We start from the raw sequence: 18,203 nt of genomic DNA, 5'->3' as shown, positions 1-18,203 counted from the left end.
AGTCCATAATGGTAGCAATGGTGGAGAAGCTGGAATTCAGAACAGTGCGGCTGGTGGAAGTGGCATCCTAGTACTCAGGATTACTAAGAGTAAACTATGGGCATATATCAGAGTTAGCATCTTTTCTCCATGTTAGGAGTGGCTACGAAAGGTGTCTGCTCTCTATGTTAGATGCGGCCTAATTCCTGCTGGCAGTAGTTTTACATTGCCCAACACCAGGCTGTGGCGACAAGCCAATCGGTAACTCTGTCACAACCCATGAATCATGTCTACATCAATTTTGTCGCATAATGCTAGGATGTCTCCCAGAAGGGATGCGCGTCAGCCTTGCCTGATGGCCGTGACAAATGGACTAGGGGTATGGTTCAAAGGTGAAACCAGCTAAAGAAGCTGCCTCAACGCAAACAACATTTACGCATCGCCATGCTCAACATCGAGACTCTTACAGGGAGCAGTCGCGAACCAGCAGCGATGCTGAAAGAATGGAAAGTGGACATTGCGCGTGTGCAGGAAACACATTGGAAAAGCCAGAAATTTTGTGACATCGGAGATGGCTATAAACTGATCTACCATGGTACATCCAACAGGAATAGTGTTGCCATCATCATCTGCACCAGCCTGAAAGATAAGATTTGCTGAGATTCAGCGCTATTCAGACCGCCTTATGTCAAATACTATCGACACTCTGTCTTCTCAACTCCGTATCTTCTCTGCATATGCACCACAATCTGGCTGTGGTGACCTAGAAAAGGAACAGTTTTGGAAGGAGCTCCAAGACAATGTTTCAGCATGTCCTCAAAATGAGTTTCTAGTTTTCTGTGATGATCTTAATAGGCATGTTGGTCACATCAAGGGGGGTTATAGCTACCATGGTGGCAATGGCTACGGTATCCGAAATGACGATGGTACTCAAATTTTGGATTTTGCCGAGTGAAGTAACTTGGTTATTGGCAACACATTTTTCAAAAAGCACATCAACCACCTCATCACTTACACGTGGTGATTATAGCAGCCAAATTTACTCTATCCTTGTTCGACGCTGTGATCTCAGACTAGGATTAGATGTGAAGGTCATACCATTTCACTGTGTAGTCCCTCAACATAAGCTGCTCACGGCAGACTTAAGGATCTGTAAACATCGTAGAAGTGGAGGGATAAATGGCCCTGTAAAGATAAAGTGGTGGAAACTTAAAGACCAAATGGAGACCCTAGCAGGCAGTGTAAAATTTCCTCCCATCGACCTGAATGCGACTGACAACACGTGGACCACAATTTGCAAATATGTCACTGCAACCGCCACAGCAACCTTGGGTACAATAAAACCTAGTTCCCATCATACTGACAAGCAAATGTGATTATGGACGGTCCAAGTCCAAGAAAAGGTGCATGAAAAGAAGAAGGCATATAGAAACCGGGTTTCATAAAAGATTCCAGAGAACAGGGAAAGATATCATAGCCAAACGTGAGGCTGAGAAAGCTGTCGCTGAAGCTAGGTGCAACACTGGATTCAAAGTAAGGAGAGAAAACTATCTTGCAGCTGGCCAAAGCTAGAACAAAGTCTGCACAGAATATGGAGCACTGTGTGTGCATAAAATGTAAAGATAGTCAGCGATTACAAGGCAAACAGGACATCCTCAAACGTTGGCAACAACACTTTGAAGAGATTTCCAACACTGAGTTCCCACATCCTCCTATTCCAGAAAGTAATCAAACAGCAAGTTTTATCTCACACATCACACCCGTCGCCAATGTCATCAGGAGTATGAAAAACTGAAAAGCGCGAGGACCTGATGATCTTCTGGCAGGCTTCTGGAAATTCCAGGAATTAAAAGAACCCGCGATCACTTGGCTGACCAACTTTTTCAAGGCCATAGTTGACTCTGGTTCTGTTCCCAGGGATTGGGCTACAAGCATCACTGTGCCTATCTTTACGCAAAAAGGTGACTCAGCAGAATGTGCAAATTACCGTCCCATTCGCCTCCTGTCGCACATAATAAAGATTTTTGAGAGAATCCTCGATTGACGACTGCGTGACACTGTCAGCATTAGTACCAACCAGTGCGGGTTCGTCAAGGATGCTGGAACAACTGACGCCATCTTTGCTGCCAGAATGCTCACTGAAAAGCATAGAGAGAAACAATGGCCACTGCATATTGCCTCCCTTGATCTTGAACAGACTTCCGACCGTGTTCCACTTTGTGTCATCTGGTACGCACTTCGTGACCATGGTGTACCAGAAATGCTTATCAGGTGGATCAAGATGCTTTACACGAACACTACAAGTCATGTATGTTGCACTGTTGGCATCACAGACAGCTTCCCAGTTCCGCATTGTCCCCATTGCTCTTTATTCTCGTCATGGACACAATCACACGGGACCTGCAGAGGAGTGTCTCTTGGACTCTCTTATATGCAGATGATGTCACGTTTGCTGATACCACCAGAACTGGATTGCAGCATCAAAATGAAGATTCGAACAGCTGTCTCTCACAATACGGTCTTAGACTGAACAAAAAGAAGACCAAATACCTGGAAACCATCCCAAGCAACGACTAAATTCAAACTGATGGAGAAACCTTAACGAAGACTGTAAGCTTCAGGTATCTACGATCTCTCCTACAGAATGATGGTGGGATACGCGATGAAGTGCGAAGTAGGATAAATGCAGCATGGATGACATGGAGGGAAGTTGCTGGCATACTCTGTAACAGAAGGATGCTACTACATCTGAAGTCCAAAATATACTGCATGGTAGAATGTCCTGTTGCTTTATACGGTGTTGAAAGTCAAACAGCTGACAAAGCTAAAGAGCACCAATTACACACCATCGAAATGTGCATACTCCGTTGGTCGATGGGCATGACTCCTGCATCATGTCAAAAACAACACCGCCCACTAGCAAATGGGCATTGCACCCATCCTGAGAAGGCACGGGATAAACTTCTCCAATGGTATGGTCACGTCCTGCGTGCTGCACCTGGAACAGTTGCCAATTTCACCCACTCCTTTGAAATTAATGGGCAACGACCACACGGACGTCCAAAGTAGCCCTGGCATGACACAGTGAATGCTGATATGAAGACTCTGGACTTAAGACCACATGATGCCATGCAAAATGGCGAGCCAAGATTAAAACAGTAGACTTTGCATTAAAGGGAAAGTGCTAGGAAGAAGAAGACTGGTTTCGTATTCTTAAATGATATTAAGAGACACATGAAACATTGTGATATGTTTATCCATGGGAGTACAGTAAAACCTTGTTAAGACGCTTTTGCACGGAACACAGAAAGAGAACATGTTAAACCATTTATAAAGATGAAATGATAGTAATAAAAGGTGAAAAAAAGAAAAGAAAAAAAAAACAGAAAAAAAACCTTTTCACTGGGGCTTATTAAATAACAATAGTATTGAAAGGCGTTTAAAACACCAGATAACAAATATGAATGCATTTGCACTGGGACCCATAAAAGTGTCAACATATTGCAGACCACATTCTTTCCAACACAAATATTAGCTGAAGTGTTGTATTTCAGACCAGTGCACAGTGAGCCAGGAATCATATCTAGCTGGACAAGAGTCGTTTTGGGAAGTTAATTGAAACAATATTTCATCCTATGCATTTCGCCTACCACTGTCGGAACTACACTAGCCTGAGTTTGTTTCGACTCTCATGGTCATAAATCAAGGTTAAGAAACACTGAAGTTGCAATGCATCAGCCACTTCCGATAGCACACCCCTTGATGCATTAGTCGACAAGGGGCTCTCTTTGTGATAACACGGTAAAGAAGAAACGCATTAGTTTAATCTTGGTAATAGGTTGTCACAATGGGTAAACACGTATATTTTTTTAATGTCTATAGTAATTATCGGAATTATATTTGTTGCATTATACAGTCAATTGTGACCAATGAAAAACTAATGACCTCTTTCAAATTCATTAAATTCCTGTAGACTTATGAAAAAAACTTGTAAGAATTCAGCCCTATTCATGACCACAACATATAGCCTATAGTGTGTTCAATTTCCATCCTTAAAATGTTGTGCATATTTGCACCTTTTTGATAAATATTATATTGTTTACAGAACTAATTCCACAAGACGGGAACTGAAGCATTATATGATTTTGGTGTGCACAAATAAGACCTCGATAACTCTTCTAAGGACTATTAAAAAAATCTAAGTGCTTATAAATGTCATTTTGGTATAAAATGGATGCAGTGTGGTAGAAAGATCATTTTCTTGCCAAATACAGTGCATGGCTAGATGGAGAAGTACAATTATTTAATAAAGATGAGGGACTTGCAACAGAGAAAACCTTCAAGAATGGGAAGACCAAGGAAGCATTTTACTGAAAGTGGAAATAAAACTCTGACATATCCAGCCTTTAGTAGAAGAGAAATCTCCTGAAAAACTTGTGTAGGCTGCGGAGGTAGCATTTAGACCCACTGGTAAAAGGGATGCTGTAGGGATTCTTAAGGATAATGTGGAATCACCACCACAAAGTGCTACGAGGAATAAGAGAGCTTTTAAATCACCATCAGTGCCTCCCATGCATTGTAGCGCAGAAGAAGTTTTTGGATTTCTGATAAATAATGAGTTTTCAAAGAAACAGTATGTCAACATACGAGTTGAGTCAAAAGCACAGAACAGCGACATTTATCCAACCTATAATGTTGTGAGAGAAACGAAACTGAAGTGCTACCCTCCAAAGGCAGCTCTCAAGGTGACAGATCTCTGCTGAAGTAACATTGCAGGCTTTTGTAGACCACACAATTCACCGACTTGTAAGTGTGCAAGCTGATGTTAAACAATGTATTAAAGACAATGATATGGTAAAAGCAGTGTTCAAGTGGAGCTGTGATGGTAGTAGTAATCGAAGTGTTTACAAACAAAAATTCCAGTCAGAAAATACAGAGTTAAGAGACTCAGATATACTTGTTATTTCTTTGGTGCCTTTACCACATTCTGTTTCGAATGGGGGACAAAAGTAATAGGGTTCTATGGCAAAATCCTCATCCTTCCTCTCCAAAATGTTGTCATCCAACATATGTAAGAGAGAAATTTGTTGTATTGAGGAACAAATATGATCTTTGATTCCCACTAAAGTTGTTGCTGAAGGCGTGAATATTAAGGTAATTACTGACTTCGTCCTGACTATGGTTGATGGTAAAGTCTGAAATTCTTTGAGTGAAATGCCAGCACGAAATGTTATGTATGTGGAGCTACACCTAAAAACATGAATGATATTCAATTAAGATCAAAAAGAGAGAATATCAGCCATTTTGCATTTGGGTTTTCACCCATGCATGCATGCATTAGATTTTTTGAATCCTTCTGGATATTGCCTATCAACTTGATGTAAAAGCATGGCGGATTAGAAAACCCAACGACAAAGTCAAAGCTGCTATGTGGAAGCAGCAGATAGTAGCACGATTTCACTCTGAAATGGGTCAATGATTTCTAGGAACAGTGAGTAAAAATAGACATATTGTGTTACTATAAAACCGAGACTATTTTCGAATCAAAAGAGTATATATAAGAGTACCAGTATATCTTACGTCTAACAATAAAATCAAGAAGTAAGTATAAATAACCACCTAATCGATACTTTATTAATGCCTCAGGTAAAATTGAATAAAATTAAAACTTACAGGACATGTTTCGACCACTTAGTGGTCCTCTTCAGCTGTATAAATAAAGAACTGAAAAGAAAAACATTGACAATAAGCACAAATAAAAGTTCTTTGGAGACTCCTTTGATAAAAATGGAGGTCATCAGAATAGGTCATCTTGCCTCTCGTTCTTGTTTGAAAAAGATGTTTATTCTGCGCTGTCTAGAGGGTCTGTCTTTGAGCGCGACCTGGTGAAGTAACGATGTGATACAGTTTGACAGTTCATGGAAAGCTCTGGAGAGAAGGGAAGTAGAGTTTTATCGTCATCTAAAATAACATGTGAGGGAGGATGGAGATTGGGCTGTGCTTCTGCGATGTCGTGTTTGATTATATCTCTTGTTCGTCTAGTCTGTTTCATGTCTACCCATTCTAAGTATTTGCTAATATTCTCATATAAGATGTTTTTATGCTCGTTGTTTTCGTTGAGATTTTCTTCACCGTTTTGCAATTTATCAAGAACGATGTGGATGTTTTGCAGGTTGTTCATAAGATTACCTTTATTAATCATACAGATAATTTGAAGGTCCTGTTTTATATTGGTGAATTTGTGGTTGGACTCTTTCATATGGGATCCCATGTCAGAGAATCTTTTGTATCTTTCAGCATTGACGTGTTCTTGATATCTAATTGAGAAGTTCCTTCCAGATTGTCCCACGTAAGTTTTTTTACATTGAGCACAAGTCAGCTTATAAATACCCGATTCCTGGAATTCGTCATCTTTAAGTTTATTAGCTTTATTATGACTAAAGAATCTATGTTTCGTGTTGTTGTTTGTAGAGAAGGCTACCTTGGTATTGTGTTTCTTGAATAAGTTGGTGATTTCGTAAATCTTTGGGTTATTAGAGGTGAATTTTACATATCCTTTTTCTTTTTCTGAATGCTGTTTAAGTTTAATTTGTTGTTGGTATTTGCATTTAGTGATGATTTTATTGATGAATTTCAAACTGAAACCATTATGTAGAGCCTGTTGACGAATGAAAGAAAGTTCCTTTTTTCTGTCTGTTTCTGTTAGCGGAATTTCAAAGGCTCTGTTGACGAAACTATAATAAGCTGATTTCTTTTGCGAGATGGGATGTAAAGAATCACTTTTGATTGTAGTCGGGGTAAAAGTGGGTTTCCTGTATATTTTAAATTGGAAATGGTTGTCTTTACGAATTGTTTGGATATCCAGAAAATTGAGTATGCCTTTCTCTTCTTCTTCAGCTGTAAATTTTATGTTTGGGTCTAAATTATTCAAAGTATTAAGGATACTGTGACTATCATTTATTTCCTTGTTAATTATGGCATAGGTATCATCAACATATCGAAGCCAGAGATCGAGTCCTTTAATGTGACCTACTATCTGAGTGTGTTCCAAAAAATCGAGGTAAATGTTAGCTAAAATTCCAGAAGCTGGCGCTCCCATTGGAAGTCCATCTTGCTGATATATTTTATTATTAAAAGAGAAGAAATTGTGGTTCAAAACGAATTCCAAGATAGTAATGAAGTTTTCTATTTCAGGTATACTGATACGTTTGTGAATTAATAAATTCGTCTTTATAATCTCAATGGTGTTCCTAATAGGAATGTTCGTGTACATGTCCTTGATGTCGAAGGAACTTGTTACATTGAGATGAAGTTAACTTGAAATCAGCAAGATGGACTTCCAATGGGAGCGCCGGCTTCTGGAATTTTAGCTAACATTTACCTCGATTTTTTGGAACACACTCAGATAGTAGGTCACATTAAAGGACTCGATCTCTGGCTTCGATATGTTGATGATACCTATGCCATAATTAACAAGGAAATAAATGATAGTCACAGTATCCTTAATACTTTGAATAATTTAGACCCAAACATAAAATTTACAGCTGAAGAAGAAGAGAAAGGCATACTCAATTTTCTGGATATCCAAACAATTCGTAAAGACAACCATTTCCAATTTAAAATATACAGGAAACCCACTTTTACCCCGACTACAATCAAAAGTGATTCTTTACATCCCATCTCGCAAAAGAAATCAGCTTATTATAGTTTCGTCAACAGAGCCTTTGAAATTCCGCTAACAGAAACAGACAGAAAAAAGGAACTTTCTTTCATTCGTCAACAGGCTCTACATAATGGTTTCAGTTTGAAATTCATCAATAAAATCATCACTAAATGCAAATACCAACAACAAATTAAACTTAAACAGCATTCAGAAAAAGAAAAAGGATATGTAAAATTCACCTTTAATAACCCGAAGATTTACGAAATCACCAACTTATTCAAGAAACACAATACCAAGGTAGCCTTCTCTACAAACAACAACACGAAACATAGATTCTTTAGCCATAATAAAGCTAATAAACTTAAAGATGACGAATTCCAGGAATCGGGTATTTATAAGCTGACTTGTGCTCAATGTAAAAAAACTTACGTGGGACAATCTGGAAGGAACTTCTCAATAAGATATCAAGAACACGTCAATGCTGAAAGATACAAAAGATTCTCTGACATGGGATCCCATATGAAAGAGTCCAACCACAAATTCACCAATATAAAACAGGACCTTCAAATTATCTGTATGATTAATAAAGGTAATCTTATGAACAACCTGCAAAACATCCACATCGTTCTTGATAAATTGCAAAACGGTGAAGAAAATCTCAACGAAAACAACGAGCATAAAAACATCTTATATGAGAATATTAGCAAATACTTAGAATGGGTAGACATGAAACAGACTAGACGAACAAGAGATATAATCAAACACGACATCGCAGAAGCACAGCCCAATCTCCATCCTCCCTCACATGTTATTTTAGATGACGATAAAACTCTACTTCCCTTCTCTCCAGAGCTTTCCATGAACTGTCAAACTGTATCACATCGTTACTTCACCAGGTCGCGCTCAAAGACAGACCCTCTAGACAGCGCAGAATAAACATCTTTTCCAAACAAGAACGAGAGGCAAGATGACCTATTCTGATGACCTCAATTTTTATCAAAGGAGTCTCCAAAGAACTTTTATTTGTGCTTATTGTCAATGTTTTTCTTTTCAGTTCTTTATTTATACAGCTGAAGAGGACCACTAAGTGGTCGAAACATGTCCTGTAAGTTTTAATTTTATTGAATTTTACCTGAGGCATTAATAAAGTATCGATTAGGTGGTTATTTATACTTACTTCTTGATTAAACATCGATACGGTCATGAAATGGACAACTTGTAATAACAATAAAATGTCAAACATAAAGCATTCCAGGTAAAATCTTTTATCCAGCTACATATATCGCCCACTGTGCAGTGGGTTACTAAACATTGTCTTTTGGTCACACTACTCGCCCAAAAATTATCTGGAGGTTAAACTCGGCAGTGAGCTAGAGAATGACTGACTGCCATCTTGAATGTGACAACACTTTGATTTGCTTCAAATCACACGAGTCGAAACTCAAAGGTTCAGGTTTCAACAGATGCACCACAGCTGAAAGATGTAAATACCTATCCACTTTCTGGATTTTAAATTTGTCTTCATCATTAAGGGATTTCACAACATTTTCAGTATCCACAACTGGGCTACCACAAGATGGGATTCGCTACCCTTCACTGTATCACTCAACATGGAACAAGAGACGCCATTGGACTTCTGAGGGTGATAGGAGGGAGGTACCTAGAGAAAAACAGGAAGGTTTATGCTGTATTTATTGACCTTGAGAAGGCTTTTGACTGTGTCAGATGGGACAAATTGATGACAATCCTGAAGAAACATGGAGTTGATTGGAGGGATAGAAGGCTAATAAAGAATTTGTATATAAACCAGAGAGCAAGAGTGAGAATAGGGGATGAGTTGAGTGAAGAAATTGAATTAGGAAGAGGTGTAAGACAGGGCTGCTCTTTATCACCGACACTGTTCAACATCTATCTCGAAGAAATTATCAATGAAAGTTTCAATGGAAATAGTGTGTGTTGGAGGTAGGAGAGTAGAATGTATAAGATTTGCAGATGATATGGTTGTGATGGGAGAAAGCGAACGTGAAATGATACAAATGTTAGATAAACTCAACATGAAACTAGAAGAATATGGAATGAGAATTAATAAGAAGAAGACCAAAAGTATGATAATTGGAGGAAAAGGTAGAAGTTGTCATATTAGTATAGGAGGAGAAGAAATAGAGCAAGTCAGTAACTTCAAGTATTTGGGAAGTATGATCAGAGATTATATGTATTGCACAACAGAAATTAAGAAAAGAATTGCCATAGCAAAAGAAGGCTTTAGGAAAAAATCAAAATTATTTTGTGGACCATTAAACAAAGATTTGAGGAAAAGACTTGCTAAGTGTTACATTTGGAGCATAGCGCTGTATGGCGCAGAGACTTGGACATTGAGAAAGAAAGATGAGAGAAGATTGGAGGCACTAGAGATGTGGGTATGGAGGAGAATAGAACGAGTGAAATGGGAAGGCCGGGTAAGGAATGAGGAGGTATTACGAAGAGTTGGAGAAGAACGAAGTATGTTACAAACCATTAGAAGGAGAAAAATGAACTGGATCGGACATTGTTTGAGGACGGACTGTTTACTGAAAGAAGGAATAGAAGGAATGGTGAAAGGCAAACGAGGAAGAGGAAGGAAAAAATATCAAATGTTGGACAATATCCAAGGAAATAAATATTCGGACATGAAAAACTTGGCGCAGGACAGGCAACAGTGGAAGAGGTTCATCCCATGACAAGACCTGCCATAAGGCAGACCACCTAGATAGATGGATAATGAAATGCAAAATACAAGCACAAACAAGCTTACTGGGTTATTCAGCAACATTGCTGAAAACCAACAAGCAAAACTACACTCTACTGAGGCTAAACGGCTTACTCCCTAAAGGTGTAATTTATTCCTGTAAAGTTCAGAATTCAAGGCCATTTCCTGTTTTGGCACAAATTTTCTCTACTCGTCTCCTGTGGCGATGGCTGTTATTTGTTTTGGAAATCAGGTTCCTTTCACAAGGGATGAAGAAGTACAGTTTCAAATCAAGCGGTAAAAGCGAAAATTTGTGATGCGTTAAGAAAGGTAATTTTTATATATAGTAAATTTAATACGACATGAATCGGGACTTCAAATTTACGACGTGCTAAGTGAAGAAATATTTTAATGAGAAATGCACTAACCAGGTATCACTGAATTAACATTGGGGATAGACACCAACTTTTTTTTTTTTTTTAATGGAAATATAGTGATTTCTAACACTAGCAGAAAGTTTATACTACTATGACTTTTTCAGGTATGTAATTGAATCATACACAGTACAATTACTTTTTCAAATATCAATAATACTTCACTTGGCATTTGTAGTGGCCGAGAACGGGTATAGGTCTTGCCAGAGACTGGTATGACTGGCACAAGCTGTTCCCTTGTTGTGATCCCAGCCAAACCACTGATACTCTACAGTACATACAACCATGTCTCTTAAATACAATGTGAGAGGTCTCTTAAGTTTACAATGTGACAGATGAACTAAATAATTGATAGGGAGGTTCATGTTTTTAAAAGATATAACATTCGTTTGTTACAATGGCACATAACTGCAGATGTATTGTCTGTTTTGAGAATACAGTGAAAGTGAATTGAAAAATAAAAATAATGCAGCAAAATTGAAGACCTCCTTTTAGAAAAGCAAATGAATCATATCCAGCTCCTGCTGGGTCAGGGAATTTATAGCACTTCTCCACCTCCCTCTCCCCTTCTATCATTTATCTCAGTCCAGGTTTCTTCTTCTTGCACTTCTCTTTACTGAATAGATCCACCTTGTTCTAGGTCTCTCTCTCCCCCCTTCAACTTTATCTCCATCATCTGTCTTGGTGTTCTTTACTCCTCCATCCTCTTTACATGTCCAAACCATCTTCATTTATTCCCATCAATTCTGTCAATTAGATTTTCTATTCTGACTTCCTTTCTAACACCTCTGTTTTCCATTCTGTCTTTCCTATCAAACATCTTAGGTATTTCATTTTGCTGGCTTCAATTCTACTCTCCTCCCTACTTGTCACTGTCCAGGTCCCACTTGTCATTTTTGTTCTTTACTCAACAACTCTTCGTTATGTACTATATATACTATATATGTTGAAAGATTATTGTGGTGGAGAAGATTAAAATATTTATTATATTATTGGTTACTATGCTATTTAACTTAAACATTTTTTCATTCATTTTAAACAAAAAAAATCCATTTAAGACATTAAGAATGGATATTATTAATGGATAATTTACCTTGGAGAATGTCCTTCTCTCTTCTCATGACCAAGGACACCATGGAAAACAACAGGGCAGCCTTTCTTATTAGATTTCTTCTTCCCAAAGAGAGCATGCTCCAACAATGTATCATTCTTAACACCATCAGGACACCAATACTGGAACATTTAATTTAGGTTTAAAATAAAGAATTATAGAGGAGTCCAATTAATTTGCAATTTGTAGTGGATGGTCAAATAATAAATTAAATGATCACAAACTTTTCTACCACCACCATCACCAACCAACCATCACTGATCTGCATTTATGACTTGCCCAGGTGGCCAATTCACTAGCAATTGTTTCCCTAGTCTTTTCTTAAATGATTTCAAGGAAACTGGAAATTCCTCTTGATAAATCATTCCAATCCCTAATTTCTCTTCCTATAAAATAATATTTGTCCCAATTGGTCTCCTCGAATTCCATCTTCACATTATAATCTTTCCTACTTTTAAAAGCTCACTCAAGCGTATTAGTTTAACTCAAGCTTATTCATCTACTGGTGTCATAACACACCATTGCTACACTGACAGTTCACAACATACTGCTTAGTTGAGCAGCTCTTCTGCTTACTCCCTAGTCTTCTCAAACCAAAGCCTGAAACAATGACACCACTCTTGTTGGAAATAACCCAGAAAAAACTAGTGCTGCTTTCCTTTGGACCTTTTCCAGTTTTTGTATCGAGTAATCCCGGTATGGTTCCTGTAAACTGGAACCATATTCCAATTAAGGTCTTATCAAAGACTTACACACCCTCTCACTTATATCCTTACTACAACCCCTACCTAACCTCATAACCATGAAAAGGTATCTGTAACCTTTATTTACAATCTCAATAATGTATTACCCCGACGAATATCTTCCCTAATATTAACTATTAACAATTCAGTATTTACAGTGGTCCCCGTAAGGCACTTTCACCTCATCAACTTACTAATGAAAACTTGGTAGAACTTGCAATCAGACTGTTAATCCCATTTACCATTATACCACTGTTGCTGGCCATCTCACAACATTGTCAAAGTCTTTTTGTAGTTACTCATAATCCTGCAACTTATTTACTATGCCATACAGTACATCATCACTGTACAAAGCCTTATCCGTGATTCCAGATCCTTACTCCTATCATTTATATATATAGTATATAAGAAAACACAGAGGTTCAATAACACTCCCTTGCCCAGACCCCCCTCTTAATCATTAGAGGATCAGATAATACTTTACCTCCTCTAATTCTCAGAGTTCTATATTCTAGAAATTTAGCCACCCATTCTGTCACTCTTGTCTATTCCAATAGCCTTCATTTTTTCAGTAGTCTCCCACAATCTAGTCTATCAAAAGCCTGGATAGGTGCATAGCAATACAGTCCATTTAACACGCTGAATCTAAAACTTTTGCTATTTCTTGCTGGAATCCTACAAATTGAGCCTCATAGGTATAATTTTCCCTGAACCTGAACTACCTTCTATCAAACCTTATAGCAATTTTGCAAATGTGAAATATAATCAGAAAGAATGCTTTCCCAGACTTACATGCAACATGTCAACCTGACTGGCTCATAATCATCAGCTTCATGTTTATCATCCTTTCCTTTGTACACTGGGGCCAGTATAACAACTCCGATTCATTTGGTATAGTTCCTTCATCCAAATATAATAATCAAATACATACTTCAGTTATATTATATCCTAACCCATAGCTTAAGGTATATACCCAGAAATCTAATCAATCCTGTCTGCTTTTCTAGCTTTCAACTTGTGCATCTTCTAGTAAGTCTTATCACAACAAATTTCAGTACTTCAACAGTATTAAGTTGTTCTTCCTGGCAGTACATGTGCAGTTTTTTTTTTTTTTTCTCTCCAGTAGTTGAAAGTAACACTAATACAACAAATGTTTTTGGCAATGCAAGGATGGAAAAGGGATAGGATTGGGAAGATATCAGCCATGGCCTTAATTAAGGTGCAGCCTAAGCATTTGAGAAGTGTAAAATGACAAACCATGGAAAACCACCTTCAGGGCTGCTGGTCGTGGGATTTGAACCCATCATCTTCTGAATTAAAGTTCCCAGCTATGCAACACTAACTATGCGATTAACTTGCTTGGTAGAATACGTGCCCAAAGTGTGGGGTCTCCTGATCAGCTCTTCTGATCCGTAAACAATACTTCATCCATTTCTGTATATGGACTATTGGGATGTCTTTCTTCCTAATGTCATTCTCAGCTTTTGCCACCACACTGTTTAAGGGCATTATAAACCTCTTTGATGCTATAATGGCATAGGCTTTCTGTAGAAAGCTAAGAATAACAGCCGAGAGGATTTGTCGTGCTGAGCAGCGGTCACTTGGTAGACCAAGGCCCTTCAGGGCTGTAGTGCCATGGAATTAGGTTTGTTTTTAATAGGCTTCCTGTACAGGATGGCCTTCTTCAAATCGTTTCACATGTCCATAACAGCGGTGGATGCAGTGCTTGAAACTGTTGCTGATTTTTGCATCGGTGGTAATGACACAACCAAGATACTTGGATTTGTCAGTCATTATCAGTGTTTTGCCAGCTAGGAAGACAGTTGTGGGGACCAAGTAGCTCTGGCTCTGTGAAACTGCAGCACATGTATTTTATCGTCTTACGATTGATCCCGAGTCAATTCCTCTCCAGCGATGATCTTCATTGTACTGAGGCTGTCTCAACCTCTTTACACATTTCTCTCACAAGAACTATAGCAGCTGCGTATAGCAGAGTCTGTGGTCTTGAGTCTGCAAACTTCCTCTTTATTAACACACACAAACCCATTACTCTTACCCTTTCTTACAATTCATCCAAAATAGATTTTGCAAAACACTTGCAATTCCATAATTTTCCACATATTTTCTGGTTCCAGCTCATTCTTCCTCAATTTAAATATATACTAAAAAAATTACCTTTCATAATCACAATAAGGGAGATAAAAAAATTAGAAATTTAAAATCAGGCAATATTATTATCAGAAATTTGAAGGACTTCACAAATTTTTCTGAACATCTTAGGTCCACCTTTTCTCCGTCAATGTGCACACTGCACAGCATTGACACTATCAACATGGTTTATCACCTAACAATTAAAGAGGGTCTTCTACATGTTGTGTGTTTTACCAAAATCCAAACAATTAAAAAACTGTATTCACCACAAGATATTATAAATATGCTCGTAACACTGAAATATGTACGAACATCCAAAATATGCACATATATGCATGAGCAAACATACTTCAATCATCTTAATTTAATACGAGGCATATATCTTAAAACTATTAAGCAGGGTGGCTCTAATTCTGCACCTGTGAATTTCTTTCCTTTAATAACGCTGGCTTGTTGAACTGATAGCATTTATAAAAATATCTGCACAAAGAGTGAAATACATAGTTATAAATAAAATCTGAGAGGAACAATAACTCAACAGATGTTATTCCACTGTAACTCACTGGTGCCTACTTAAAAATCAGTTTCTTATGTTCAGAGGCACCTGTTTTTAGCATAGTGCAAAATTTCAAAATTATACACATTTGGTTCAAAATACAAAACTATATACCTTTAAGCAAAACCATGAAATAATCAACAACATTATGTGGAATAACTCTTTGATCCAAGAAGCATAATAAAAAGTGATTTAGAAAGTCTCATCTAATAAAGCAAATTCCCATCCTTTGAGAACTTTCAACATTAGAATATCTTGAACATACACAGTGTTTAGGAATCTAGTTGGTAGTTCATGTAGAGCAGGTAAAGATATTGATGTGATCGCCATTCTTCTTTCCCTGAAATCAGAATACGGGCATTTTGGGGAAGCTGCAGTGAAGGCTTTATGGATCCCAGTCATTAAGGCAGATTATCGTAAGGAATAGTACCGTAACTTCAGCTGAAATTTCTCCGGTATTTCGTATATATATCCATCCAAACTATCGCGAAGGTAATAATTTACTACATTAAAAAACACGATACGCCTGTAAACTTCCATTTAAAAAGTAGTTAAAAAAATTACATGGTAATAGTTAACAGTCGTATTGTTATTGATTATTGTCGCTCCTCATATTCAAATATTGCATTGTTGGCTACAGTCGTGAACAAAGGGAGTAGTGTAGTCAAGTAAATATAAATAAAAATCAGGTGACCTTGTATTCCAATCATTTGTACTTCTGAGTAGGTAGTTAAAGAATCTGTAATTTATATTTTGCTCCCTCGATCTTTCAGTATTTATGAGCGGTTAGCTAATAATAATAAAGTTCATATATCCCAGTAATTGGAGTTCAAGTCCCTGAAGTAGTAGGAGTAGTTTTGATAGAAATATTTGAGAAATTATTGTAGACAACCTAGTATTTTTCAGTAGGCCTAATTAAGGACACTTTTATTCTCCGTCCCATGGAGTAGGGAAAATAATAGTAATCCACCAGCTGTAATAATCACATAACCACATTTCAGTAGAATTGTAGTGAAGATAAGGTATAATATATTAGATAGTATCTAGCCAGTTATATTTGTGTTTTTCTTCGTGTACGGCAATCCTTTTGCTACTTAAGCATTTAAATAAACTCAGTGTAGTGTACCGGTAGTGTTGATACATTGTAGTATAGATACAGTACATTTAGATATTGCCGTATCCTGCCTGCTATATTCGTGTGTTATCTTTCGTGTGTATTAGACCGTAATACTAATAACAATTTGTCGAAGCATTTAGCTTCGTTGGTAATCTTTGAGTACAGTAGTTCTTGCAAATTTCATTTCTGTTTGTGCTTAGTAGTGACATACGGTACCGGTATTGTAATTAGGATATGTCTGAAAGTAGTTTAAAAATTACTGTAGTGTACTGTACAGTAATATACGAGTAATATCCTATTAGAATTGAGTGTGCTTATTTTATTATTATAAAATATTTGTGTAGTACTGGAGTAGTAGAGGGATCTGTAGAAACTCGTACTAAAATACTGTTGTTGTAATTAGGATAGGCTTAATTGCAGTTTGGAATTGTGTAGTTCTTGTGTATTACTTTCGATATTCAGTAATTAACAGAAGTTTTTATCCTGTTAGGGGTTGTAGGATAAAAAATAGAGCACGACTAAGTAGTATTGTAGTGTAGTCGTATATTGATTACCTTATTGTGTCATCTTTGAGTACTATCCCAGACAATATATCCTTTCCGCTCATTTATTTTTTGCAAATAAGTTATTTTATTTTTAATTTCATTTTTTCCGTAAAGAATGGCTAAGGAGCGCGAGTGTACGAACTGTGGGTGTTGCGAGGCATTGAGGGGTATGAGGGAGGAGTTGGAAAGTTTGAGAGAGATAATTAGGATTCTCACAGAAGGCAGGAAGGAAGATAGGACTCCCTCAAACAATGTACAGGTTACAGTAGGTGTACAAGAGGGAGGTGATGGAAAGGGGGAAGTTGTAGAAGACAGGTGGTCTAATGTTCTAAGGGGAAGGAGATTGCAGGCTAAGGGCTCTATTCAGGATCAGAATTCAGGACAGGTGTCTGTGCGAAATTGGTACGAGTCACTCCAGGTAGAACAACAGAGGGAAGATGAGGGACAGGGAACTGTTGGTGAGATGTGTGGAAGTAGGAGGAAGGGAAAAGATAGGAAAGGGAAATGTAGAGTAGTGAAACGACAGGTGGAGCAGGGTCATGGAGAAAAGGGAGGAGGAAGTAGCTTCTGCAGCTATCAGGAAAGACAGGGCTAACCAGGAGGGGAGGGGATCAAATGCGGTGGGTAGGGTTGAGGCTCTGGTCATGGGGGATTCCATCGTTAGACACGTGGGGGAAGTGTGTGGAGGAAAGGGAACCAGGGTAGTATGTTATCCAGGAATTAGGTTGAGGCAGATGTTGAGGAAAGTAGAAGAGAGGGAGGAGGGGAAGGAGAAGGTGGTAGTGTTTCACGTTGGTACCAACAACGTAAGGCAAGCTGATATAAGTACCAACATAGTTGGAGATGTGTGGGATCTGGTAAATGCAGCACGGGTGAAGTTTAAGAAAGCGGAGATTGTTATTAGTGGAATACTGTGTAGGAGGGATACTGACTGGAGGGTGATTGGGGATTTAAATGAGACTATGGAGTGGGTATGTGGGAAACTGGGAGTGAAATTTCTAGATCCTAATGGGTGGGTAGGAGATAGGGATCTGCGCTCAGATGGCCTTCATTTAAACCGCAGTGGTATGTATAAGTTAGGAAATTTGTTTGGAAGGGTAATAGTGAGGTACATTCAGGGAAACGGGATGGCCTAGGGAGCGGTGATAAGGGAACAGGGAACTGGAGATCAAGTAGGGA

At 38.1% G+C, this 18,203-nt stretch overlaps 1 protein-coding gene across 8 annotated transcripts in view; it reads right to left on the bottom strand.

Moving 5' to 3' along the window:
- LOC136876309 (putative helicase mov-10-B.1) overlaps positions 1-18,203 on the bottom strand; it is a 481,476-nt gene that overhangs the window by 71,059 nt on the left and 392,214 nt on the right. For all 8 annotated transcript variants that reach the window (XR_011018462.1, XM_068228374.1, XM_068228371.1 and 5 more), the window contains one exon: positions 11,895-12,034. Coding sequence is in view for 7 of the 8 variants with exons in the window: in XM_068228374.1 (XP_068084475.1) it covers positions 11,895-12,034 (140 nt within the window). In the remaining variant the exon portion in view is untranslated. The remainder of the gene's footprint in view (positions 1-11,894; positions 12,035-18,203) is intronic.

This window comes from Anabrus simplex, chromosome 6, assembly GCF_040414725.1.
Source record: "Anabrus simplex isolate iqAnaSimp1 chromosome 6, ASM4041472v1, whole genome shotgun sequence".
Lineage (NCBI taxonomy): Eukaryota > Metazoa > Arthropoda > Insecta > Orthoptera > Tettigoniidae > Anabrus > Anabrus simplex.
This window is presented reverse-complemented; position numbering and strand designations above follow the sequence as displayed.